The 27942-nt window shown below is 38.7% G+C and overlaps 2 protein-coding genes across 3 annotated transcripts in view; both read left to right on the top strand.

Moving 5' to 3' along the window:
* The first annotated feature begins 54 nt into the window (after positions 1–54).
* stat3 (signal transducer and activator of transcription 3 (acute-phase response factor)) lies at positions 55–13617 on the top strand. Of its 2 annotated transcripts, XM_062438557.1 has the most exons (24): positions 55–292; positions 3678–3827; positions 4382–4625; positions 4832–4924; positions 5027–5108; positions 5256–5356; positions 5513–5664; positions 6098–6256; positions 6596–6688; positions 6904–6963; positions 7075–7104; positions 7209–7302; positions 7397–7444; positions 7577–7660; positions 8488–8586; positions 8732–8867; positions 8961–9013; positions 9110–9204; positions 9370–9509; positions 9601–9822; positions 9976–10018; positions 11089–11148; positions 12278–12375; positions 12519–13617. In XM_062438557.1, the coding sequence occupies exons 2-24, from the start codon at positions 3700–3702 to the stop codon at positions 12557–12559; spliced, it is 2355 nt and encodes a 784-aa protein (XP_062294541.1). In that variant the 5' UTR covers positions 55–292; positions 3678–3699; the 3' UTR covers positions 12560–13617. The 2 variants fall into 2 exon arrangements, with proteins under 2 accessions (XP_062294541.1, XP_062294542.1); XM_062438558.1 differs by lacking the exon at positions 11089–11148.
* Positions 13618–18569: 4952 nt separating this feature from the next.
* The window catches only part of plcl5 (phospholipase C like 5), a 126777-nt gene continuing 117404 nt past the window's right edge, over positions 18570–27942 (top strand). The window contains 1 exon segment of the mRNA XM_062438515.1: positions 18570–18701. Within this exon segment, the coding sequence (XP_062294499.1) occupies positions 18664–18701 (38 nt within the window). The 5' untranslated portion in view covers positions 18570–18663.

Below are 27942 nucleotides of genomic sequence, written 5' to 3'. Positions count from 1 at the left end.
TCGGAGGTGTCAATAAGGTAGTTGATGGAGTTTGTCTGGCTGGAAAGACTGCAATGTAGTGGATGGGTTGGGTGAAAAGGTCTGTACGTACGTCGAAGAAGTGCTCCCCGTGTTGGCAAGACGAGATACAAACCTGCGACCTATTTTAGTGTATTTTCTTTTGCTTTTGTGTGTCGAAATTTTTTACAGCGAAGTTGCCAGCGCCTGTTTATTGTCAGTGTTTTGTTTTAGAGGTGGGGTTTACAAGATTGTACCGAGAAACTTTCCAAAAGGAGATTGAAAAACGAGACAGGTAAGTTAAGCATCTATAGCGACCTCTGCTTTTGGTATTTATTTAACTTTTTTTCTCTTTGAAATGAGGCGAGGTTTTGTTTTTCTTAATTATTACGCAACAACGAACCACATTAAAGCATGCCTTGTTATAATTGTCCTTTACTTTATTTATGAGACTGTGTTTGCATAATTAAACAGAACTATGCTCCAAGTTATTTATCATAGAGGAAGCATTTTCAGTTACATAAGTTATTAAAATGTTATTACTGCTGCTGTAGCCTTTCAGTTTTTCTTTGTCCTGTCAGATTTTAGTTTTTTATTGCATTGCATTGCGCTTATGATTTACTCATCTAGTTTAATAATATACTGGTCAGTTAGTCGACAAAACAGGAGCTCACATTTTACTGGGTTACTTATTTTGGACGCGGTGAAAGTTAGGTCATTGTTTTGTGTTTGCCTTTTATCGTCACGCCCATCTGCATCCCAGCTGCAGGCCAACATGTCTTGCACCTTGTACACACATTTAATAGATTATATACATAATAATAATTATTACAGAATAGAAACAGATTTTTTGAGATAATCAGTTCAAATCTACAAAATCTTAAAGTTCAGATATGACAGAGTTTCTTATTTTCAATGCAACCAGTGCTGTTGTGGAGTAATAGTAAATCAGTGTATGAGATAGGCTACTACACTATTGACTGAGATCACTGTGTTCAGATTCAAAGCATGGCCCTCATGACGTACAGAGATTACTCACTGGCATAGATAATAGTGCTATTTATATTGTCACTTGTGTTTACAGATGCCATAAAAAAATGAAACCTGGCGGGATGTTTATCTTAGTTCAAGGAAGTACCTTCCTGGTTCCTTGATGATTTGACAAGTCACATGCTTGTCGAGCATTGGAAACTGGGCAAACAGCGCATATCTGGCTGGCCTGGAAAATTTAATTATATTGACAAAGACAGCTGGCAGGCATAAAAGATGTAAAAGATGTTCTGTTTAGGCAAATGCACTTCAATCAATATTTTGAAATGTGAGCATCTTTCTAGGGAACCTCAAGGCTAATGGATCCATTGAATGTATGTGGTTACCATCCAAATGAAGTTGTATCTTTTATCACCTGATACAAACTAGTTCAGTAGTTCAATGCCAAACATGACTTAAAATACATTTCTGTGAATTTTTGGCACACTCAACCCCTTGATAATCATGCATAGTTTTCACAGAGGCTTTGTGCCATATGTCACAGCTGTCCAGCCAATTGACACTTGGTGGTGCGTTTATTGGATTGAGTTTATTGGATTGGAGATTGTATGAAATTACAAACTCAAGAGGCTTGAAAATTAGACTTAATGAGCCTTTTGGCCTTCAATTTCCTTTGGTAGACTGGGTTCTTAGTGTATCAGAGAAATGAAAATGAATACCAAGTTGGGGTACTGTTTCTAAATATGAATGCATGTCTTACTTTTAGTAATTGAAACAGCAATCAAAATTAATTGGCATTAGAGAGTAAGAGACCCTGGTCTAGATGATAAAAACGTGAAATGCATTTCCATAGTATTTTCACAGTGATGATTCAGATGCTATTTATTGTTATCCTCTCAGGGTTTCACATGCCCAAAAATTCACACCATGCAGATGCACTTTTTTTCGTTAGTCGGTGAAAGAGGAAGGTTGGTCATATGAAAAGTGTCACGTTTGAGTTACATGCCTTGTGATGTCAGTGAGAATAATACTTTTAACTGAATTCTTGTGGCTTCCTGAAGACGTGACATGATTCAAATGAAACTAAGCAGACATATTTATGTTTCAGTTTGCCTTAAATCAATCAATAGATGAGATGTGACCTTAGACTGAGTTACCAGTTTACTGGGTACACCGTTACAGTCTTGTACAGTCCACTACAATAGATTGTTCTTACAGTGGACATTAAAAGTTGTCTAGCACAGGTGCTACTAATACCATTAATTGACGTGTTTCATGCCATTTAGTTGTGAAGGTGTCAGCAACCTGGTATTACGCATAGTGGTTTGACGGTACAGATTTCTATCACACCTAAATTGAGTGAAACCATCTTTAAAGTTATAAGTTTCACCTGTGCTTTTTTTAACATACAGTTTCAGAACATCTGCTGCGATAGAAAAGCAGATTGTAACTTTGCAATAAATGCTGTTTTTGTTCAGTTTTGTTGACTCTGCTGTGGATAAGACCTGATTAACTTTCTAGTAATTATTAAGCCTGTGGTTAGTGATGATGTTAGATTTGGATTGCATTGTATTGAGAGGAGTATCTAATAGCTTGTCCTCTCATAATGTATGGGGATATGCAAAACATCAAAAGGAAACTAATCAATGAGGAGGTATGAGTGGTAATGAGTAGAGTGTGAGTAATGTAGAAACGTGGACAGTTGTAGAATGCTAATTTAGGTCTTAACATGTTCAAGAGTTTGTGGAAACAGCATCATCTTTGATATCTGCACTTTGTGATAGCAAGAACAATATCTTTGCTCCTGGAAACAGAAAGCATAGTCTAGTTTCATGTTGAGAACATTTGTGAGTCATCACTTACCAAGATCATTTATCAAGGATTGGAGATTTGGTAAAAGTCTGTTCTTACATCTAAATATTACAATGTGCATTGCACAGCACAGTATTGTGTAAAAGCTTATCAATGTACAGCTAACTACTTCAGACTTTGCTTGGTAATTCAGCACTATTCAAGAGTTATGTAAAGAGGCTTAAATACAGACTTCAATTGAAATAACTTTCATGGTTGGTCTTTTTAATACAGATGCTTAAGGAGATACATTGTTTCGGATTGTCACAGTGTCTGGTTATTGTAAGTGTACAGTCAAGAGCTCTCTGGAGAACATTGCTGCCTGGTATTAGTAAGATGAGAAGGCTAACAGAACCTGCCATGTTTCTGCCATGTGATCTGATGGACCACAGTGTTCCCTGCTAGCAGCTGAGGATTAATAACGATGTATTGTTCAAGTAGCGTTCTGCTTCTCAGAAACTGATAACGGCCTAGTCTTGAACTATGTCAAAGAATGTGTTTATCTGTTTTCAAATCACTTCCTACCAGTATCTTCTGAAAGACCAAGAAAAGGAAGTGTGTTTGCCATTGTCTCAATCAAAGAAATATGGGGCAAAACCTTATCCAACAGATCATTAACTCCTGTTTGCTCAGGGAGTTTACTGTTTATGTCGGCTATATTTCTTGTTGGAGGCGTAGCGTTTCGCTGAACAGGAAGTGACTTTGCTGAATTGAGCTTGTCATCATTTTCAAAGAAACCCTAACATTTTGCCATTTCCCTTTTGTGAGCGTGAAAGTTATTCTGTTAAGGCAAGTGCGGTGCGGTTGCTAATTATCAATATGCTTCCCCTTTTGTGCAGGTTTTAGGAGGTGTATGTCAGGATGGCTCAGTGGAACCAGTTACAGCAGCTGGAGACCAGGTACCTGGAGCAACTCTACCACCTGTACAGTGACAGCTTCCCCATGGAGCTACGACAGTTCCTTGCTCCCTGGATTGAGAGTCAGGACTGGTGAGAAATAATTAAATTCCTTGGCTCTGATCTGAAAGCACAATTGTTTCTAACATATACAGTTTATCCTCCACTCCCTTCAGACTGGCAGTGGGCCACTCACCATGACTTGCTAATAGTTTACCTTGCTCAAAGCTACTGTGTTTTTGCACACTATCATCTTCACTCATGATACAGTTACACGGCTCTCCTGCATATATTTTATCACACTGTACTTGAACAATGCTGTGTTTTGTCTTTTTGTAACAGACCAAATTATGTTTTCAAATGTCCAGTTACTTATTTAGTTATCTATCTATCTCACAAAATGCCCAAAAAGTTAATTTTGTTGCCATATTAGGCCAAGGAACAAGTCATTATTTGTATTGCAGATAGCAACACCTTCAAGCATATAGCAAAATGCTTTTTACCTCCAAGTAGTCTCTCTCATGCATGGTACAGAAAGTTTTAAAAAACGCCACAGGATGTGAAGCACTGAGAGTTGAGCTTCTACTAATTATTAAAACAAACTACAACTCATCTTAACCTGATTACTGTATCCTGTCTTTTACAAGGGCTTACGCTGCCAACAAGGAGTCACATGCCACACTGGTGTTCCACAACCTCTTGGGAGAGATAGACCAGCAGTATAGCCGTTTCTTGCAGGAGAACAATGTACTCTACCAGCATAACTTGCGCAGGATCAAACAACATCTCCAGAGCAAGTACTTGGAGAAGCCGATGGATATTGCCCGCATTGTTGCCCGCTGCTTGTGGGAGGAGCAAAGGCTGCTGCAGACTGCCACCTCTGCTGCACAGGTACAGAATGTTATATTAACCTAGATGCAGACTTTATATTAAATATTAAAGAGTTTCAATGTACGAATTGTACTGTAGCACAGCTGCAAAGTAGAATACCTTTTTAAAGTAAATCATATACACATTTCAATCACTAATCAAGCCATTCATGGGTATAGGTTTGTACAATGGCTCCTCACCTTAGTATATCTTTTATTCTTCATCAGGATGGCCAGGCAGCCCATCCCACCGGCACTGTGGTGACAGAGAAGCAGCAGATCCTGGAGCACAACCTTCAAGACATCAGGAAGCGAGTCCAGGCTAGTACTAATTCAATATTTGAACATGTTGTATCAAGAATAATGAACGCTACCGTTCTTTGATGTAATATGTCTTCTATCATCTGTTTTTTTTTTTTACAGGATATGGAACAGAAAATGAAAATGCTTGAGAACTTGCAAGATGACTTTGATTTCAATTACAAGACATTGAAAAGCCAAGGAGGTATATTTCAGTCAATGTTTTTTAGCTTTAGCAGTAACATTGATGTTGGGAACATTTTTCACGTACAATCTTTTAATCAATCTTCTGGTATATATTATATGAATCTAATTTGTTAGCTGACCTATGACATGTGCACCCTCTTTCCAGAGTTGTCCCAGGACCTAAATGGGAATAGTCAGGCAGTTGCTACAAGACAGAAGATGGCTCAGCTGGAGCAGATGCTCAGCGCCCTAGATCAGCTCAGGAGGGTGGGTGTCATTACCTTACTATCATCTTTGCAACAGCAGACAGTGGGGTTTATGGATAAGTTTGACAAAAACAATATCATATTATGCAGAAGTAACAATACCAGTCCTGTCGATCATACTTCTGTTTTAATGAAATCTGTGCTGGTTATCTTACAGCAAATTGTGACAGAGATGGGAGGCTTGTTGACCGCCATGGATTATGTTCAGAAGAACCTGACAGATGAAGAGTTGGCAGACTGGAAGCGAAGACAGCAAATTGCCTGTATTGGAGGTCCGCCTAACATCTGCCTGGACCGACTAGAAACATGGTAACAAACGAATTTTAGTTTCATACATATTTCAGTCAATATAACCAGAAACGGTCAAGATGTTGCTACAAACTGTAAAAGGTGCAGCAAAGTTTTCATCCTAAATTCATCAAGAGTCATAATAAGGAGTGTGGTTATAGTACTAGCAAACTATTCATGGTTGTTTTTTGTCCCACAAATAGACTATTTTGGTTAATGCACTGACTATGAACTCCATTCATTGAGACAGACATCAACCAAAATGTTTCTGCTTCTCCTCATGTGCTCTGCCATTATTATCAAGTCAACTATGACAAATTTTTTTTATGGTGTGAATTTGGTTGCCCCTAGGGGACAATAAAGACTTTCTATTCTAATCTAATCTAATCTATGAACATGATTTATCTTTAATGATGTTTGACTGGAACTTGACTAGATATTGTTTTATAACCAGGATCACTTCGTTGGCTGAGTCCCAGCTCCAGATTCGTCAGCAGATCAAGAAATTGGAAGAGCTTCAACAGAAGGTGTCCTACAAAGGAGATCCCATCATCCAGCACCGGCCTGCCCTGGAGGAGAAGATTGTGGACTTGTTCAGAAACCTCATGAAGAGGTACCAAATATGATGAATCTTCACTGTATATCAACTCAGATATATTTCCAAGTGTTATTATGAACTGTGTGAATGTTCATTCTTACCTTTTGGGAACAATCAATGGTGAAGAAAATCTAATCAGAAAGTCCCATGTACTAATAATCCAAGGCTTTCAACAGCATATCATGGTCTTCATTCTGCAAATTGAATTGGCTCCATTCACTGAATGGAAATCATAACATGCAGTTGAAAGCTCTGAATCATGTGTAAAAGTGCACCTTTGACCTGAAATTCTCACCATCTTATTATAATCTTGGCGGAAATCTTTTCTGAAATGTGATCCACTCTTTCTTTTAGCGCTTTTGTGGTTGAAAGACAGCCTTGTATGCCCATGCATCCAGACAGACCTCTGGTCATCAAAACAGGAGTGCAGTTCACAAACAAAGTCAGGTAAGATGCTGACACTGAACACTGAAATGAACAGAAACAACATATGTGATTTCACACCTTTTACTGGAAACTTTGCTGGTGTTTTCATGTGACAGAAAGTGCAAGAGTTGCATATATATATATATATATATATATATATATATATATATATGCATATATATATCATATATTCTAATTGATTTTTACAGAGAGTATTTTAATTCTTACTTTTCCAGGCTACTGGTGAAATTTCCTGAACTCAATTACCAGCTGAAAATTAAAGTTTGCATTGACAAGTGAGTTTTTTTAAAATCTGTGTTTTCTGACATTTAATATTCAGTCATCAATTGTATTTGACCGAAGAGGAGAAAAAACTGCTTTAATGAGATTTACTGTGTATTTTTCAGGGAATCTGGGGATGTTGCTGCGATTCGAGGGTAAGACTTTGTCTTACTTTGTTTTTTTTAGTTTTTTCCAAGCCTGAATATTTACTGTATACTACTTTAGAACAGTGTCTCACTTTCTGCCTTGAATTTCTTAGGTCACGAAAGTTTAACATCCTCGGTACCAACACAAAAGTTATGAATATGGAGGAATCCAACAATGGCAGCCTGTCAGCAGAGTTTAAACACTTGGTGAGTTATAGAACCAAAGTCCTTTATTGCTAGTCACTGATGAAGTTCTCTGATAAAAACCTGATGTTGAGCACTGACTTCCTGTTTGTTACAGACCCTGAGAGAACAGAGATGTGGTAATGGTGGACGGACCAATAGTGATGTAAGCACTTTTTTCTAATGCTTGGTGGAATAGTGTAATTTGGTAATCAAATTGTTTAAGATGTAAAAATGATTTTGGTTTAACTACTGTAATAAAGGTTTCATGAATTTCTGAATAATGTGCTTTCTTTAGGCCTCTCTGATTGTCACTGAAGAGCTCCATCTTATCACTTTTGAGACAGAAGTCTATCACCAAGGCTTGAAGATCGATCTGGAGGTCAGTACCGGATTTGGAGGCATCTCTATATTCTGAGTTTAAACATGCAATGCTAAAATTCAACAGAAATCGACAGCATTTCATAAAAATTCGTCAGCATTGTACTTTGACATCCTTTACAAAGTAAGTCATCAGACAAATGAGTCATTAATAAAGTCTTCCTCCTCCAGAGACTGTCACCTCCCCAGCATATGAGCTGTTACTTTAAGACATACTAAGTTTGATTTTTTCAACTTTCCCTAACCCTTTGTGGGCGTCCCTCAGACATATGAGATTCCATTCACAGTATTGAAGTCAAAACACTACAAGCTTTGTCAGTCTCAGACCACCATTCAGTGTCTGTGACGTCATGATTTTATTCTTTATGGCAAAACAAAGCCTCCCACTGACCGATGGCATTTGCTTGTTGTGAGCGCAGGCAAAGACACAAGTTAGCTTGGGTTAATAGTGAAAAGATGCAATATCGCCTCCGCTGACGGCTAACCTTTTCTATTTCACTGCTGTGATTATTCTGATATTTGATATTTTTATTGTAGTATTATGTTATTATCATAAAATTAGATTTTGACCAAACTTTGTCAGACATAAAGATCTGGTCCTGAACTGGTATTGTGTCTGCATTGGTAGCTGAACACAGGACAACCCTTACATTAACATATATTATGTGAAGAATAATAAGAAGTAATATTGCAAGAAAATGTACTAAAATGGAACATTTTTGCATCAATATGCAAATGTATATGTTAGCAAGGAGTAACAACACATTTTAGTGGAGGAAGAAGATACATTAAACCATACTGTAACACATTTTTCTTGTGTTTGTGCAGACTCATTCACTGCCTGTGGTAGTCATTTCAAACATCTGCCAGATGCCCAACGCCTGGGCTTCCATCCTGTGGTACAACATGCTCACTAACCACCCAAAGGTAAGAGAGCACCCCCTGGTGGAATGGAGCTGAACTGTGCAGACTTCACTCACAATGAGGAAATATTTACTCATTACAGTTGTCGTTCTGTTTGTTGTGGGAGAAAACGTTTTAACATATGTTTTGCTGGCGTGTTTTTGCAAAGAATGTGAACTTCTTCACCAAGCCACCAGTGGGGACGTGGGACCAGGTGGCCGAGGTGCTAAGCTGGCAGTTCTCCTCCACCACTAAGAGAGGCCTGACCATTGAACAGCTCACCACACTGGCTGAGAAATTACTAGGTGAGGTGACATGCCTCAAAGTCTCCAAAAACTTTTAACCAGCTACTGTGTTGTGTATCAATGTGTAATATTATTCTTTAATTGTCCACCTAGGACCTTGTGTCAACTACTCCGGCTGTCAGATCACCTGGGCCAAGTTCTGTAAAGTACGTCACCTACTGTACCGACCACATATGGTTCAATACATCATACTGCCGTTCTGTTGTTTCAGTGTGAGTTGATGTGTTCCTTCCTCTCTGCAGGAAAACATGGCTGGCAAAGGTTTCTCCTTCTGGGTGTGGCTGGACAACATTATTGACCTGGTGAAGAAGTATATCCTGGCATTGTGGAATGAAGGGTGAGAGGTCGTCTTTTGTTTACAGTCAAGGTCTTGAGTGGTCACTGGAACTGCCTTTCATCGTTAAGAGTTGTGTTATAACGTTCAGTGGATGTATAACCCCGATGAAATTATAAGTTTAGCAATTCTTATGTATTTATTGGACTTTCTTATACCTCTCCCCAGGTATATCATGGGCTTTATCAGTAAGGAGAGGGAGAGGGCCATTCTTAGTCCAAAACCTCCCGGCACTTTCCTGCTACGCTTCAGTGAGAGCAGCAAGGAGGGAGGAATTACATTTACATGGGTAGAGAAAGACATCAGTGGTATGTATTTGGATTTGCCTTTTTAGCGTCTGATAATAATTTTCTGGATCTATTTTCTTTTATGACATGGCTCTCGCTTGTATGTTTACAGGAAAGACCCAGATCCAGTCAGTGGAGCCTTACACCAAGCAGCAGCTCAATAGTATGTCTTTTGCCGACATCATCATGGGCTACAAGATTATGGATGCCACCAATATCCTGGTTTCGCCACTCGTCTACCTCTACCCCGAGATCCCCAAAGAGGAAGCTTTTGGAAAATACTGCAGGCCTGAAGCAGCTCCTGAGCCTGAGATGGGAGGAGACTCTACGAGCAGTAAGTCACTGTTGTTGTTCCCGATATCTGTACTAATTAAGGAAAACAGAACATGTTCCTTAAAATGCATGCTATTTCCTGATTCAGCACATTTTTATTACTGTCAATGTTTTTTTTTTTTCTATAATGAGACTTTTTTTTTTCTCTTGACAGCTATTCAGCCATACCTAAAGACAAAGTTCATCTGCGTTACCCCGTGAGTATCTGTTATTTCCTAATTTGTCAATTAAAGATTTACTAAGAGAGACATGCCACCCAGAGACATCGACTTACGTTAGCTCTTAGTACTCGCTGCGGATGTTTTCTTCTATTTAGAAAGAAGATTTTCAGTGAATGTTCCTACTCAAGATCTATACTTCCTTTTTAAACTTTTTTTTTTTTTCGAAGAGAAAGTGTTGCCAAATATCCCAAAAAAGGAGAACAAAGCTGGGAGTCATTATTCTTGGTTTTAGGAAACAGGACACTATTCAGACAAAGTACTTTTCACCCAGATACATGTAAAGTCAGTTTAGACAGATTGCAGTTAATGTTAGATTCACTGGGCACTTATGATTGGAATTCATTTAGTTCAATGTGCAAATAACTATGTGCAGTACTTACATTTCTGTAGTTCAGGCCCTCTTGTCAAAATCAAAACAGCAAAAACTCATCTACTCAGCTTCCAGCCGGCATACCAACTAACTCAAGATGATACATTCATTCTTAAGCTACATAACAAAGAGGTTGTGTGTTGTTGCGTCTCTTGCCACCACTAAATATTGTTTAAGTATTTAGATTCTGTTTTAGTTGGAATTACACCTACATTTAGAGCTGTTTAAATCAAATTTAGATCTGACATTTTGGTGCTAATATGAACAGGTTCAATATGACACTAAACATCAAAACGGAAACAAAGCAGCAACCTCAAGGCTGAGAGAAAAATGAATAAACTCGTGATAGTAGAATATTAGGTTTTAAAACCAATATTTATATGCAAGTGGTGACATTTAGAAATATAAAGAATGTGAGTTAGTACAATTAAACGTGGACAGTTTTTATTTATGCCATATATTACCTGTTGAGCAACTTTAACTGTATTTGCATTGGATATTTGGACTTACCAATAATGAATGAGAATGAGAGAGGAGGATCGGAGTCAGCTGGAGGTGATCAGAGAGGTGTATGCACAAGGCCAGTCAGTCATGTTTGCTTTTGTTGGTAGTGGGTTTAATGGCGTGCTGGTGCGTTGTGAGGTTTGCTCAGTGAGATCCTCAACTGTCTCCGTAGGTGTCCCTCCGTGTTCATGGACTTGCCGGACAGTGAGCTGCTTGGGAACGGATTCCCAGGGTAGGCGCTCGGGGAGGAGGGGGGGGAAGGTGGCATGTAGGGCTGTGTGTGCATCTTGTCACTTTGTCTGTGTTTTTAATGGGGTGGGCATTTCCCCCGCCTACGCAATTCCTGTTTTTGTTTCCAACTCACAGCCACTTTTCCTCGTTCTAATACTCGAGCATATCCCTGCCATTCATCAGTTCTTTTTTTATTTGGTTCAGGTCACACTCTGTTTCCCAGACATTTTTTGTCATAATTTCTCCGCCAAATTCATGTGTATGGATTAAACAGTCCATGATTATCAAAGGAAAATTCATAACTCATTTCAGATAACAGTAGTATTATTCAATGATAAGAATATTTTTAGTTGTATCTGCCTTTAAAGATTCATAATTCCTTAAGACAACAGACAGGGCAGAAACTTTGCATTTTGAAAAAAGAAAGATATTTTTAATGAAAAGACTGAAGAAAGATTGACAACTGAAATGGCCTGTTTGATCTGCTGTGCTAACCAACTACTGTTGATATACTGACTGTTGAATAACTGTCATTGACATCGCTTCAGTGTTGAACATCAAAGCTTTTTGTGTTAGTATGTTTATGCAATGCCTGAAACACACATGGTTCTATACATGTTGAGCATCCCCATGCTCAGTCTTTCCTAGTTGAATTGGTAATGTATTAGTCTGTATTTAACCACAAATCTATCTCATAGTTAACCCACTCTCTTTGCTATTGAAATTTGGGCATGACTTCACATACTGACACAAATGCTGACTCAATCCTACAGAGTACAATGAGACTGATGGAATGACCTTTTCGCTCATTAACCACTGATGTGTGTATTAAACAATGCAGCATAATCAAAGCCCTTTATTTATTTTTTACTTGTGGTGGATGTGCGGTACTTCTTAGTATGTGACTGTTAAGTGTTCAGTTGTGGTGAAGTGGGATGAGAAGGAGGTTGTCACAATAGTTACAGAGATTACAAGAGTTACATTGAAAGTAAAAGTATTTTGTCTGGCACGAACAGTCTGGGAGCTGGGCTCTGTGTGTGTGTGTGTGTGTGTGTGTGTGTGTGTGTGTGTGTATGACCATCAGTGTTCATTTCAGTTTGTAATGTGCTGTTTTTTTGTTTTTATAACAGCACAAACTCTGGAAACACCAGTGACCTGTTCCCTATGTCGCCTCGCACCCTTGATTCCCTGATGCACAATGAAGCAGAAGCCAATCCAGGACATTTGGGTGAGTCACTTGCACACATACTACACCTACACGTACACACATATTTGTACTTCCTCAAATTGGTCCTCACAAAGACAAGTACAATAACACAAGCATACACCACAGACCCTGATCTGATATTAATGTTTGGATTTCCTCTACAGAATCACTCACTTTGGACATGGATGTAGCATCGCCTATGTGAAGAGATTCTTCAAGTTTCTTTCTTTCCAAGATGATTTTGTTGGGATTTAATATTATGTGGTGGAAGAGGATTTGATCATGATTTATTTCCTGCCTCTGTAAACACAGTCTGTCCTGTACATTTGTACTTCGTTTCCGTCACACAATGCAGAATTAAACGGTTCTGAATTTTGAGAAGCTTGCCACTTGTTAACGTTTTGACTGTCCTTCTGTAGTTTTGTGTGTTTCAATTGTTAATACTGACCTGTTGTCTATTAAGCAACATCCTACTCCTATTCAGTACTTCCCTATCTACGGAAATGTCTTTACATATAATACATTTAAGTATCTGAAATTGTATTTTTTTGAAAACGTATTTTTGTGTTATTGCCGTTTAAAAGTTTGTGTTATGTGTTTTTGTTTTTTTTTGTATAAGAAAATGTAAAGCGGATAATTGTTGTATAAGCTATGCCGCTTTGAAAATGTACTTTTGATGCATTTAATGGTCTTTTCCAATATTATGTCTCCTTTTTATTCCCTACCAAATGTAATATCCCATGTGTTCTACATTTTAAATGGTCTCTATTTTATTCATGATGATTTTTACACAAAATTGAGTATTTCTGACTCATAGCCACACCTGAATCGTTGTAAAACATTGTGGGCAATCACAAGATCACATGTAAAAATGATGCTCTTACAACGTCTTTGTCACTCCCCCTTAAATACTGTAATCTGTGATTATATGAATTGCACTTGCTTTTGACATTTTTTGTTTAGGTATTTCTTTTTTTGCCTGAATTCACCTAATATGATTTGAAATGTGATGCAAATCATTTTCTGAACAGTTTATTTTAGGACTGACTTATTAAAAATAACCATGGATGTAAAAGAAAGATATTTCACTCTAACAGAGTGTATAAAGCAAGGTGTATAGTAGTTGACTTTTGAACTTTAAACCACACTTTGTATGCCATGCCATGAAATTCTCTTCTGTGGTCTCATTTCAAAGAAGGTTTGTGTAAAATATGCTGTAAGTATTCATAATTTGACAAAAGGCAATAAAAGAAACAGTTAGCACTAAAAGTAGTCTGTCAGTGCAATTATTGACTTTCAACTAAAATACACAACAGTTTGGACACTTCCTCATTCAAGGGAAATGCAAAGGTGCATTCAAACCTCAAACGTACAGACATGTCAAATGAGCTCAACCACATCATAACAACAACTGACGAATAGGAATCAAGAACAGCTTTTGCAGTTGTGTAATGAGATAACATTATATACAAATATATAATTCATAGTAGCATGGTACTGCTTAAAGAGGAACATACTGTATGTAAATTATTTGTGGAGTCACACAAGTAAAATATATTGTAGACTGGCAGCAGATACAGGGACAATAATTAATAACTTATTTAACGCATCTCAGCCTAACTGTCAAGACCATACTCTCCAATTTAATTTAACCCTCCTGTCGTCCTCCCGGGTCAAATTGACCCCGTCTCTTTTGACTTCCTTCCTTCCTTCCTTCCTTCCTTCCTTCCTTCCTTCCTTCCTTCCTTCCTTCCTTCCTTCCTTCCTTCCTTCCTCCATTCCTTCTTTCCTTCCTCTTTCTTTAATTTTTCCTTTGTTTCTTTGCTCCCTCCTCCTTCGATACTTCTTTCCTCACTTCCTTCCATCCTTCCTTGCTTCCTTCTTTCCTTCCTCCCTCCCTCCTTACTCCTTTCCTTCTTTTGTTCCTTCCTTCCATCCTTCCTTGCTTCCTTCTTTCCTTCCTCCCTCCCTCCTTACTCCTTCTCTTCCGTCCTTCCTTCCTCCCTTCCTCCTTTCTTTCTTCCTTTCCTTCCTCACTGCCTTCTCTCCTTAATTCCTTCCTCTTTTCGTCCATACTCCTTTCCTTCATTCCTTCCTTCCTCCTTTCTTTCCTTCCTTTCTTCCTTCCTTCCTTCCTTTTTTCTTTCCTCCCTTCATTCCTTCCTTCCTTCCTTCCTCCTGTCCTTCCTTGACCTGAGGACAACAGGAGGGTTAAAAAGACCCCAACATTCCCACTTAACAACAGTGGTAAGGAAAAACTCCCCAACATGGCAACCCAAAATGTATTCTTAATTAATGACTTATCACTGATCTATTGTGCCTTATTACAAAATGGTAGCCAATCACCCAACTTACTTTCCAAGTGATTATGGTTTGGTTATCCATCCTATGCATCCACACATCAAGAGCATTTGGAACTGTGGGGCAAAAAGAAACAGACTTAAAGTAAAAAAGACTTCCTTGATGTGTAACCTGGGTCAAGAATTGCTCAGCTTAATGTTTCTTAGGTTATTTTGCAATCAGTCTTTCAATGTTTCATTTTAGTTTCTAGGTTTTGAGTAAAGTTGTTTTAAACGATTCTTTTGTTAATTTGCGAACCAACTCCTACACTTAGAATTGAAGGGACTTTTAATCCTAAATCATTCCTAACAAACAATTCAACATTTTAGGATGCTATGGCACTGATTATTCAATATGTTTTAGATGTTAGGAGCAGATACCACATCAAACAATGCTGAATGTGGACACTAATGCTTTCGAATCAGAATCTGGACACTGTTAATGCTCAACTGGATGAGAAGTGACAAGTTGAAATTGTTGAGCCCGGCACTCCCAGTCTAACAAACAGACATTAAAGGGCTTTGTTGTCAGAAGACGTCTAAAATAGTTGAAATACGGTTTGTTTTATTGGAGCAAATTCCATTTTAAGGGTAAAGCAAGAACCTATTAAATTGGCTGTAATGATCCAGGAGTGCTGAGGACCAGCAGCCACTGAAATGTGCTGAAACGTACCAATTTAGAGGGAGAAAACCAGCAGTAACAGACCATTAAGAAAGAGGAATTTCAAAGATTTAAGACAAGCAATAAAACAATATATGATAAATGATATGCAAGTAATAGTAAAGATATTTTATCTCCATGCAGAATTTAGGGGTCCTGTGGGTTTGGCACAACCTATCCACTGAAAAATGGTTTAAAATATAATAATATATGCCACATTTTTTGTATTGAAATTGTGCATATAGCGCGTTTGATGGGAAATTTGTTGGAAAGTCACTAAATGATAAACACTCCAGGGTCACAATCACCCCATGACCGGGTCCTCGCATGCAAAGATTAAATATAAATTCAGTGGAGAAGTCCCATTTTAACTTGTTGGTACAAATGGCAATCAAATAGCATAGAAATAAACAAGTTCCTATCAAGTGTGTCAAGTATGATGATAAACAATTGAAGAGCTACTGTAAGTGACGCCTTAAACCACTCATTTCTGGGATTTGATGTTACGTACAAGAAGTGGACTGATATCACACTTCCTATTTTCAGTCTGAGTCCAACAAAATACAGCATAGAGATGAGAGATCTCTGGACTTTCCTGGCTGGAAACCCCATTTTTTTGTGTGTGTGCAGCTCCACTGCAGCTTAAGCTATAACAGCGCTGATGTGACTGCTGGGATTCCCATGGGTGCTTTGGAGAATATGTGACAGCTGAGATAAAACAGCTAAACAAACAGAGACAGAAGGAAGAAGTCTCTGCATCATTGAGTCTCTGTTTTGCTCTACGGGGCTTGCTTACTCTCAGTCTCGTGTGGCTTGTTTGTCTCTGTGCTAGGAAATGGTTTGTGGGGACGAAGTGGGTGTGGAGATGTACGGCTATTACTGTCAGCAGCTGCTGACTCAGCTGTCTGAGGAAGCAACTGTCACCCTTCAGTTCTGGTCCGCAGCCAATTAATCTGGGGAATCGATAAAGCTTCAACAGGGTGCAGTGTGGGACAGTGTGTGTTTGTTTGTGTGTGTGTGTTTGTGTGTGTCTGTGCCTGAGAGAGAGGAACTGCTGTTAAAATAATGACTTTTTTTGACATGGATGTATTAAAATGAAATGAAGTTATCTATTTCTGCAGTATGACGGAGGGATTTTTTTGAAGTTGATTACAGTCAGCGAAGTTTAAAATTAACTTTTACTTCTTTGTTTATTTGTGACAGTAATGACAGCCGCAGATGAGGCATAACATGACATATATTTCCACAAGTAATGCTTTTAAAAAAAAATTTTTTATTTTAAGTTTTAACATGTTAAGTATTTCCATTTTGTGAGACTTGTGAAAATTGTCTTCTTCACTCCACTATATTTATATATTTATTTATGTATATACTTATTTATATTTATCTTCGCAAGTAACCTTTTTACATTTAAAACATATAATACAATCATCACGTAGTTGTCAGAATTAGGAATTACTGTTTGATGTATTTGCTATTTATTCATATTGTATTTAAGGGACATACTTTAACATACATACACTTTTACATTTAATGCACATTTTATTGCTAATTTTCTCAGGCAAAATGTTGATTACAGGTCTTTAACATGTAATATAGTAGAATATTCCTGTATTTTACTTACATCAAGGTTTTAAAATACTTTCCCACCACTGAACAAAGCACCATTTGCACATTAGGTCAATGAGGAGGACTATGATAATCCTGCTATAATCCTTGTGTGTGGCTCCATAGGATCAATATGGTAACAAAGATGCAACAAAAGAAGATGAATTGAATGAATGAATAGTGCATTTTTTCCCTGCTTCTTTTGTTTCTGTCAACACAATACAGCACAATACAGTATGTGGCTGTTTTTTTGCTGGAGGAGCCTCTGGCAAACAGTTAATGTTGGCATGTTTATGTTTGGTCTCTGCCACTTCATCTCTCTCTCTCTCTCTCTCTCTCTCTCTCTCTCTCTCTCTCTCTCTCTCTCTCTCTCTCTCTCTCTCTCTCTCTCTCTCTCTCTCTCTGTGTGTGTGTGTGTGTGTGTGTGTGCCTTTATCATCCACAAAACTGATAATGGTTTGACAATTGATTAATTATACACAAATGAAATACAAACTCAATTATGCAATAAAATATATAATCATGTAATAAACCCAACTTGGAAAAACACTAACCTTTTTCCCTGATGCTCATCCTTTGGTCAGCGTGTATTTGTATTATTATTATTTTTATTTTAACACACTTAAAGCTCGTTGAATAAAGCTCAGGTTTTGCACCAGAGGCGTTGCTGTTCTCCATATGGAGGTATGGACAGGTTTGGGAGCGATGCACGACATGGAACTGGATTGAAGATTTAGTACTGAGGGCTACAGTAGATTAGACTTAATCTAATCAACCTGTCTGCTCATAACTATGTGCAGCAGAGAACAGCTTTGATCACAGCAAGTCAGAGAGAAGTGAGTCCGAACTTAAAGACCTGCAGCAATGTGGGAGCAATTTAACTTCCAACTTCCTCCACTATGTATTTATTTATTAGCAATTTATTCATTCGTGTACCACATAATAATTATTACTATTTGTTATTGTTATTATTATTATTGTCAATTATATTATTTTATTATTAATTACTTTTTATTACTGTTGTAGTTGGTTTTATTTTATTTTCTGTTTGATTGTAGCCTATTAATCAATGTTTTGTATAGTAGCCTACATTGTGATAATGTGCACAAAATTAATTAAATAAGATAAAATAAATAAAAAGTTTCACAAGGTTAGATAAACTCAGACCTACAGCACATGACTATATCTTTTTTATATTTAAACACACATATACAAATATATATATATTTTTATATTTAAACACACACACACACACACACACACCTTGTTGTTATTAAGGTATTCATCTGTTTTTAAAGTGTGCCTGCATCCATGCAGTAGTCCCAAAATCAATCGTCACTGGCACAGAAATCAACAAAAACTGTGTGTTGTGCTCTTCACAGACATGCGAGAACCGCCGGAAGTGGGCGGTTTGTCAGAGAGAGAGAGAGAGAGAGAGAGAGAGAGAGAGAGAGAGAGAGAGAGAGAGAGAAGAGAGAGAGAGAGAGAGAGAGAGAGAGAGAGAGAGAGAGAGAGAGAGAGAGAGAGAGAGAGAGAGAGAGAGAGAGAGAGAGAGAGAGAGAGAGAGAGAGAGAGAGAGAGAGAGAGAGAGCCGTGAAGATTGAAGCGAACTGCTGGAAACTAGACGACTGACTGACGGGCTGACGGAGAGATTCCTGCCGTGGGTTGCTCACGTCGCTGCAGCCTCTCCCCTTGTATTTTATGAAAAAGGACAGCAGCACCACAGTCGCTCCACAGAGGTGAGTTTGCACCACTTTAACATGTGTTTGGACGTGTGTTGTTGTTGTTGTTGTTGTTGTTTTTTTTTGGTTGTTTTTTTTGTTTTGTTTGCGGGGCTGAGGCGGTGAGTGAGTGTCCCCTCGTCTGGTTTCACTGACTGTCCCCGTTGCGAAAGAATATTGTGACAGCGCTTTGTAAACAAACTGCGAGTACGGTTGTATGGCCACTGCACACACTACCAGCTCGGATTAATGTCATAACATAGGCTATACATGTGTGTAAGATTTGTGTCTGTGTTACTTTTAATTTAAAATGAATATATCTTGTGAGTAGTTTTATTAACCTGAATCAACAGGCAGGACACTGCGCAGACGGAGTCCCTTATACACAGACACAGCGTGTCAGTGTGTGGTGCCTCTGGGTTTACTGTAACCTTTTCTTCTGCTATTTTTTTGGCACCTTAAATCTCCTGTTGTCTCTTTGATTTTCTTATGTTGTACTGTCAAGCGAGCTTTACGGCATGTCCTCATTGCTGTACTCACTATAAGGACCGACTCCCTGTCATCTGTGTAATATCCTACAGCCTAAGTTTGTGTATAGGGGCAAGCTTCTATTTCAACCCGTTCATATCTCCTATCTTACCTACATGAAGCATGAAATGTCAGAGTGACATAAGACCATAAAGACAGCAGCCATAAGCCAATACGCGTTAGGCTGCACTCAGGAGTCTAATAATTGGCTTGCTTGTCACAGGTGCTATCTTGCTGAGGGCTATTATTCAGTGACTGACATGCTGATATGGCATCAAGCTCAAAACTGGTATTACTGCTGGTAATGGAAGTTTTCTGGTACTTCAGTTGAGAAATGTTGTACTTTGTACTCCATGACATTTAACTGACTGCCATTTGCAGATAAAAAACCTAACATGAAAAAACACAATAAGTTCATAAAAGTTGCTAAAATTGTCACATTGAGTCCTTTTGTTTAAACTACCTCACTGATTATGAAGTAGTGACAGCTGGAGCAACTACAATATAATTTACTGTTTGTATATTTTTATACAAATGCCAGATATAGTAATAATATGATACATTTAAGGCAATGTTATGCATATTTCTTAGAAAAAAGCTTGACTGTTAGATTACAAATACAACTAAAAACAATTATAAAGTACAGTTTAAAAAAAATCATAATCTCACTATCAAGCACCACACAGACAGCGACTTCATATGAATAATTTATTAAGTATATGGAGAAGAGGAGGAAGACATGTCATCTTCTGGATGACATAAGACTTGTAGGCTATTATAACCTAAGTGGTCTATGACAACTGTCTGCATGCACATTGCCATCTTCCTGCAAATGTTCATTACAAATTGTATAGGTCTGATTGATTGGCAATAGCTCAGGGGTATATTTAGTTATTTCATTCACTTTGAATGTTATAATTATGTATTACTGTAAAACAATAAGATTATTTTTTAAATGTGTATTCTTGCCTAGAATAGCCTGTTGATGTATGAGGTATGAAAAAACATCAGAAGATGGTTCATAAAGGTCATTACAAAACTGACTGTCAACACCTGACTCCTTGAATGAAGACTCGGGTGTTTGTGCTTGCTTACAAACAGAATTGAAATGTCACTGACGCCTTGATGTCTCCGTGCCATTTCCAAGAATACGGTGTGTGTGTGTGTGTGTGTGTGTGTGTCTGTGTGTGCGTGTGTGTATGCTCGTGTCCTTGTGTATTGGTGGGTGTAGAGATGAGTTTACCTGTGATGATTGCAAACTCCTGATATGCATCCTTTTGTCATTTTGTTGCTCTGTGAATGCTAAGTTGCTCTGATAAGGCGTGTGTGTGTGTGTGTGTGTGTGTGTGTGTGTGTGTGTGTGTGTGTGTGTGTGTTTTCCTTTGGACAAACTCACAGTATTTCTTACTGGAAGTGACTTTCTCTGTTGATCCTGGTAATGGAGAATTACATGTTGTGATAATGACTACTGCCTACTGGGATAACATCCCCCTTGAGGCGGCTGTGTGAAGAGTTCAATGGAGCCTCTTTGAGTCCTTTCTCCTCAAAGTGGGGGAAATAGAAAATGGTTAGTTTGGTGACACCTTTCTGTTTGGTTTCAAGCTGGGTTCTCAGAAGTCCTGAAATTAGTCAATTAATCCAAAATCAATTAATTGTTTTGTCATTCATACATTTTGTAAAGTTTGTAAAACAGTGAAACAATTACAAGACTTCACCTGTGGATTTGGGAAGTCACAATAGGAAATTTAAACATATTTAGTTTCATCTTTCAGTTTCTTAGTGTGACCCTAAATCCTAATTCTCAGAATGACAAGCCTTAATAATGACTTTTTTTTATCCCCTCGTTTGTTGGTCATTTCTGCACGCCTGTTGTCACAATCAATAAAACATTTCAGTCAAGCTGTAATCTACAGGAAATAATGGTCAAAGCCTTTTAGCATTTAACCCTGTTGGCAAGCTCCATGTTACCCTGCATGCTCCCTCTGTCACTTGTGCTGTAAGTGCTGTTGTGCACGGGAAGGGAGGGTTTTCCCAGGTTTCTGTGAAAACGAGGGTGTTTTGGGTTGGTGTGGGGACATGGCATGCCGGCCAGGCATGAATTGGCTGGCAGCACACTGTGTCCTGACAGAAAGACCCAGATGCAGGAGGAGTAGCGGCAGGGGAGATAGGGGAGCCCAGTGTTTTATCCTACAAGCAAACTGTGCCATGTGCTCACAGCATGGCATGTCCTTAAACGTGTCAGTGCTTCTCACTTATTCAGTCACTAGTGCCAGAAGAGTGTAGGGTCCAGCAAACATGAAAAAGCAGATGAGGACAATTCAGTACTGTAAGTTGGGGGGGCTAGATGCGAAGGACAGCACAGGAGGCATTTTCTCAGCATTGACATTATGAGTAGCTGGAAGTAAGCCGATTACAGGAGTGGTTTTGATCTGACTGAGCTATGAGTCAAAGGTGTCAGAAGCATTTATGCACTAATGACTGTGCTTAGCATGTGGCTTCTCACCAGTCTGAAAAGAAGAGGAGAGGATGGACTGACAAAAGAGATAACTGGAAGGAGACCAAGAATTTTATTTGCTTGTGATATAGTACTTTGGTGAAACTTTGGTGCAAATGATCAAAGCCGCTCGACTAATGTAGCATAATCTATCAAAGACGAACAGGTGAAGGAGGAGAGTTTTAGAATGAAAGAGAAAGAGAAACATTCAAAGGGAAGTGATCAGGAAGCATGTGGTGACATACACCCTAACCTCCTCCCCCTTTCAGTTGGGCTAACGCTAATCCACTGGTCACGTGACCATGAGCTTTTAGCCTGGTCTAGGCCAGGAGTGCTCTGATCCATCTGTCGAATAGCGTTGCTGATTGTTGGCATCCACAGAATGCACTTCTGACCCATGATCACTACCTGCTCCACACTCAAATTTGATTGCCACCAGCTAGTAACTTCTGCTTGGTTTCATCAGCAGTTTAAGGAGGTTTCTCTTTCCCCATGTCGTTGTCTTTACTGTCATTATTGTTTTCTCTTTCTACTTCTCCGTCTGTCTAAATTTCATTGAATTCCTCTTCTCTTCCCGTCTGCAGTCAGTTCAGTGAATAAGTGGGAGGAGAATGACAGTCAACCCTACCAGACACTGAGAAGCATGATAAGACCATGGGTTATTATCTCAGTGACACAACAAGAATAGCCAGAGCGCTCAAAGGCGAGTTTTTACTGAGCCATATGAAGGAAGTCACAAATCAGGAGATGAAACTATGTACTTCAATTCCCATAAGTGTTGCTAAGAGTGCTTTCTTTTTTTGTTGCAGTGATTTAAATTGTGTAAGGAGAGAGTGGACAGAGGTCAGCCCAGAAAGGATATACGTGGTCTGGATTAATCATTTTCTCATGTTTACACAATACCTCTAAACAGACAGGAGCAAAATGCTGTTGCAACTTTGTGCTGTGGCACCACAGCAGCAGGGCTTGAACTTGAACTGAGGCGATTTTATATTAATCAGGAGTTTACTTGATTTGAAATGTTGAATAAGGTTCATTGATGTGACTATCACTCTCATGTTTATTCAAAAGATTCAAGATTATAGCAGTTTATGTTACAAGTCTCCAACATTATCGCTCAGCCTTGGTTGAAATTTGTTATGCTTCAGTAGGAACACACACCCAATTGAGGGTCGGTAGCTTGAATTTGAGCAAAAGCCAGCTTTAAGCGTCGGGCAAGATGTCTTTTTTTAGATTCCCCAGAGCAGTTTGGGGAATCTGAGTGAGAAAAGAGAAGTTGTTTTCCTCCTCTCTCCAAAACTAGCATCACTGGGCTTCTTTCAGCTGGAATCTTAACCCCTGAAATACCCCAGTGACCAGTACTGTAGCTCTGGAATATGAATGCTTTTCGATTTGTCATTCGGTGAGTTATTGATCTCTTGACTTTTTTCTTATTTTTGTGTTAGAAAGTTACACTGTGCAAACTCTCTTTTTTTGTTTTATTAATGCCTTGGGCCCTGAGTCATGCTTAATCTCTCATGCGTGAATTATGTGAGCGAATGGCTTCATGTAGGCCCTAAAGGAAATTGTATCATGTAAAGTCCTGAATCTGAAAAGGAGAGAGAGATGCTCTGTTAGTTAAATACAGAAAATGTGCAGTACATATTGTTGGTGACAAGTAGTGCAATTGTCAAATGTATTATTAAGTGAAGAAGGCATCGGTACACTTAAGTGCAAGAACTGTTTAAGATGGTAAATGGAAAGAATAACTTAACATTTGTTCTGACAAGTGGGGTAAAAGACAAGATTATGGATAAATCCTTATCATATTTACAGTTCAGATATAGTGATGTCTGTAATGTCACCAAAGATTTAACTCTGTTTGCAGAGTGTTAACAGTTTATTTCTTCTTTTCACACCCACACTTTGTGACCTTATATAGCCTGACCTGCTGGCCTACTTCTATATGCAGTGTTTTTTTATCACACAGTATGGAGTAACCAAGAAGTTGTATTAAGCATGCTGCCACCTGACAGCACATTGAAGTTAGTTAGTCTACAGTAATGCTGACAGAAGCCACATTTGAAGCATACACACATTCGGCAGCAATTAAGAAATACGCATGTTTCTTGGTGAAAAGAACATCATCACTCTCTTGTCCTTGAATGCTCCCTCTGAAATAGTATACAGTCTTGAAATAGAGTAAGAGGTGTGATACTGTGTGCCAACATTACTTGGCACAAGACCGCCGCAAACTCCTTTACATTCCCAAATGTACGGGGTTTGCAGTTAGGTTAGGTTATAAATTGCCATGATTTAACTTGATCTTGGTGATAAATGCCAGATGTTTTATTGGTGTGGTTGGCGGGCAGATCCTTACTGCAGGATGAAAGTGTGCTTCAACAGCCTGTGTACTGTCTGTTAGTAATACTGTGGTAGAAATGCCCCAAAGACGAGTTATTCTTACAGATCTGTATGTCATCAGTGTTTGTAGTGCTTTCATAACCATACATATCTCATGCTCTACATTTAAAACCCCAGGTCCCATTCTTTGCATTGTTTTTTTTGTTGTTGTTTTCAATCCTCTTCATCTCAGCCATCAAATAATCAGTACTTTCAACTCCGTCAGCTCGATGGTCCACCTTTCAGATGTGGTGTAAATTGTGTGATTTCGGTTCATTTGAACTTAAAAGTACATCTTGCCTCACTCTGACGCAATAAAGTGTACCCATATCCTGTTCTCCTCAGACTTATTTAGTCATGTTCACTCCCCAACACTTGTCCTTTACTTTAATGAGGCTGCTAGTCTTAATAGGCAATGTAACATGAGGCAGATGTAACTGCATTCACCACCACTGGTAAAAGACACAGAAAAGAAACCAAGGAAGAGTTTTTTTTTTTTTTTTAACCACTTATGTTCATCTGACATATACTGAAGAATTTATAAAACTTGCAGCCAGGCAATATGCAATCAACAACAAATAATGGTCAGTGCCTTTTTGTATTTTGCCCTGTTGGCATTGCTGGTGTGCCTGGTGCACAGGTTGGGCGAGATTCATAGATTTTTGTGGGAAAAAAAGGCTGGGTATTCATGTTGACCAGGCATGAACTGGCTGGCACATTTGTGTCCTGATGACCCAGATAAAGAAGAAGCAACAGCAGGGAGATGTGGGTACCTCAATCTTTACTCTCCATCTCACTCCTTATCTTCTGCTTAACATTTCAGGTCAATTGTACTCTGTGAAACTATAGTCTTAGTCTGTTTTTAGCTTTAAAGGTTAAATTTTCCTTTGAGTAGTATGTCTCATCCTGCCTCCTCAATTCCTGTCAGGCATTTTCACATCTCTACACTTGCCATTTAAGTGAGGTGTCCACAATGTAACCAGAGGCTGAGGTAACTGCATCAGCTATCACAGGTGTAGAGGAAGCAAACAGCAGACAGAAAATAATTCTCAAAATGACTCACTAACATAACTAACATAATTTTGCATGTCATTTCGTTGAGTTTGTTGTCAAAATGTTTTACCACATTTAGTGCTGGGACTATGCTCCCTTGAGAGCCACAACTCAGCTCATCACAGTTTTTTTTTGTTTTTTGTTTTTGTTAAACTTACTGTAGATAATTTGCAACAGGAAATAGAACCCAAATACAGACTCCAAAACTCAGCAAGTAGGGTCAAAGCAGTTTACTAGGTCAGCGTTCAGGCCTTAAGTTGGCAAAAGGCAGGCCGGTTGAATCAGGCAACAGCTCAGATAATCAACAGGCAGACCGGACATTAGCAGCAACTTCTCAGACCAGGAAACAGTTTGGCAGGCAACAGGAATTGCTTGATAGCTTTTGCAGAAAAGAAAAATTAAGAACCTGGCAAATAAAGTGGAACACCGGACTAGCTGATGAGATGTACGCGTGCATGTAGGTGATGCGTCACAAACTTACCGACGATGCCTTGTGTGCAGGTGTGGCATTACTGAATTAGGTTCCTTTGAAAGATGTGGCTCGAAAAGGTGCATCGGTGGAGCTAAAGGTTAAAGAGCCCAACATGTATAGTGCTTTCCTCACTATTCAATAATATCATATTCTGTATTTATAGATTCATCAGCAAGACAATCCCCTGATATGAGCAATAAAAAGTAGTCAATAGCAGTGCCATTGACATACTGTTTTCACTAGTGACTCATTACATTACCATCTGAGATAGACAGCAAATACCTCATATGACATTTCTTTCAGAGCTCAACAATAACATGCAGATTTCTGAGGTAAATATGATTTCGATATGAACTGATTTTGCTTTTTAACATAAACACATAACAAACACGAACATTTCTGATGCACTGGGGACAATGTTTCTTAGTAATGTAAAATGACTCAAATGCAATCTTACTGTTCCACCATGACCATTTCAGACAAATAGCCAGGGTTATATAGGGTCACAAACATACAAACTAAGAATAATTTATGTCCCGATGTTCTTTGTTGTCCTTTATTGTTATTTTAACGTAAGGAAGACACATTAAGGCTGTAAAGGCAGTGAATGCAGATAAACAGTATGTTCAGTGATGGATTTCTTTTGGAATACCAGTTCTGCTGTTTTCTGCACAACAGCATCACAGCTTAAATCAGTTTTGCAGTTTTAGGGTATATTTGTACTATTGTGTTTTAATTGAGCAAGATGTGAAGTACAGTAGCTGCTGCCATTGCCGCTGCTATGTTAAATTTAAACCTATTATACGTTTACAGCAAATGAGACAGACTGGAAAACCAACGGATGCCTCACAGACAAATGAACAAATATGTTCATTGGAAGACACAATGTAGAGGATGAAAATAGGTTGAGAAAAGAAAACGTGGATTTCAGCATTACAAAAACAGCATTATTGTTGACATAATTTCATTATTAGCATGAAATAGTGTCACCAAATGTATATACGCTGGCACAAACAGCCCGTGTTTGCACGAGGGAGGAACAACATAAACAATTTAGCTCAGTTGTTTGTGCTGTCATTATTTATGATCCTTGTGAGGATGTGTGTTTGTGTGTGTGTTAGTCATGTTGTGGGGACATAAATCTGTTTACATATTCGCATTGTGAGGGCTTGCCTCCCTTTTGGGGATGGAAAGTGTGTGTGTGTGTGTGTGTGTGTGTGTGTGTGTGTGTGTGTGTGTGTGTGTGTGTGTGTGTGTGTGTGTGTGTGTGTGTGTGTGTGTGTGTGACATGTGTGCTTGTGTTTTTTTCAGATAGATTTAGGTCATGGATGCTCACATGTGTCTGGGGAAAGAGCTAACATCTGTGTAAGATTATTGTAAGGAGTATTTGATTTAAAAATGATTATGCTGACATACCAGGGTAAAAAGATTTCTCAGTGACTGATTCTTATGTCTCATTTATAATCGGTCGTGTGTTGGACCGAAGCGTGATGGACTAGAGGAAAAAAATAAGACTGATCAAACACAGATACTTCTCTTTCTGCATGTATTGCTATTTTATACATGCTCCTTTTTGCGCATATTGACATTTTAAAAGATTACATCACATATTGATATTGTATAAACCAACAGCGAAGGGCGGTATGTGATCTCTAAGTCTCTTCATCGCTTGCAGAGGCACAGAAGCAATATAATGCTTGAGTTTGGATTTGTGGAGCTGTTATCCCGTATTGATCCTGTGAGCTCATCTGTGTCCACCGCAGCTTCTGCCTAACAAGGTTCGCAGATTAGCTCTGCACGACATCTCCAGCCACCCTGGCCCTCCCAAAACAAAACAACTCTTTGCCCTCTTTGACGTACTTGTATCATTCTGTGTAAAGAACATGCACTCTGTGTATTGTACCGGATATGTGGTTGTGTTTATGCTAAATGTTAATGTAACAAATAGAAACATTTACCTCCCCTTTTTGTTTTTATCCACTTGTGCATTGTGTGTTTGAGTGCAAATGTATGTATGTGTTTGTCAAGTGTTTGGTTTCAGTCGCTACAATAAACCTTATTACTATTCAGGGCAGGTTGAAATCTATGATGAGGTAAACGTGTAACTACTTATAAAGACGTCTCAGTTAAAATGTCAGTGTAAGCAGCACATATTTCAGGTTTGTGTGATGTTTATGACGTACATGGATTTAATCTTCACCTGTACATTTAAAGAAGCCTCCGGGATACCAATCTGCCCAAGATCTTTGACTATTAGATCCCATCTGTTGCTCTGTTCACTGTCCCCTGCTACCCCTTTGAGGCATTTGGCCATGTGAGTCAATCACATG

Source organism: Scomber scombrus, chromosome 18, assembly GCF_963691925.1.
Source record: "Scomber scombrus chromosome 18, fScoSco1.1, whole genome shotgun sequence".
Lineage (NCBI taxonomy): Eukaryota > Metazoa > Chordata > Actinopteri > Scombriformes > Scombridae > Scomber > Scomber scombrus.
Note: the sequence above shows the minus strand (reverse complement) of the source record. Positions and strands in the feature narration are given on the sequence as shown.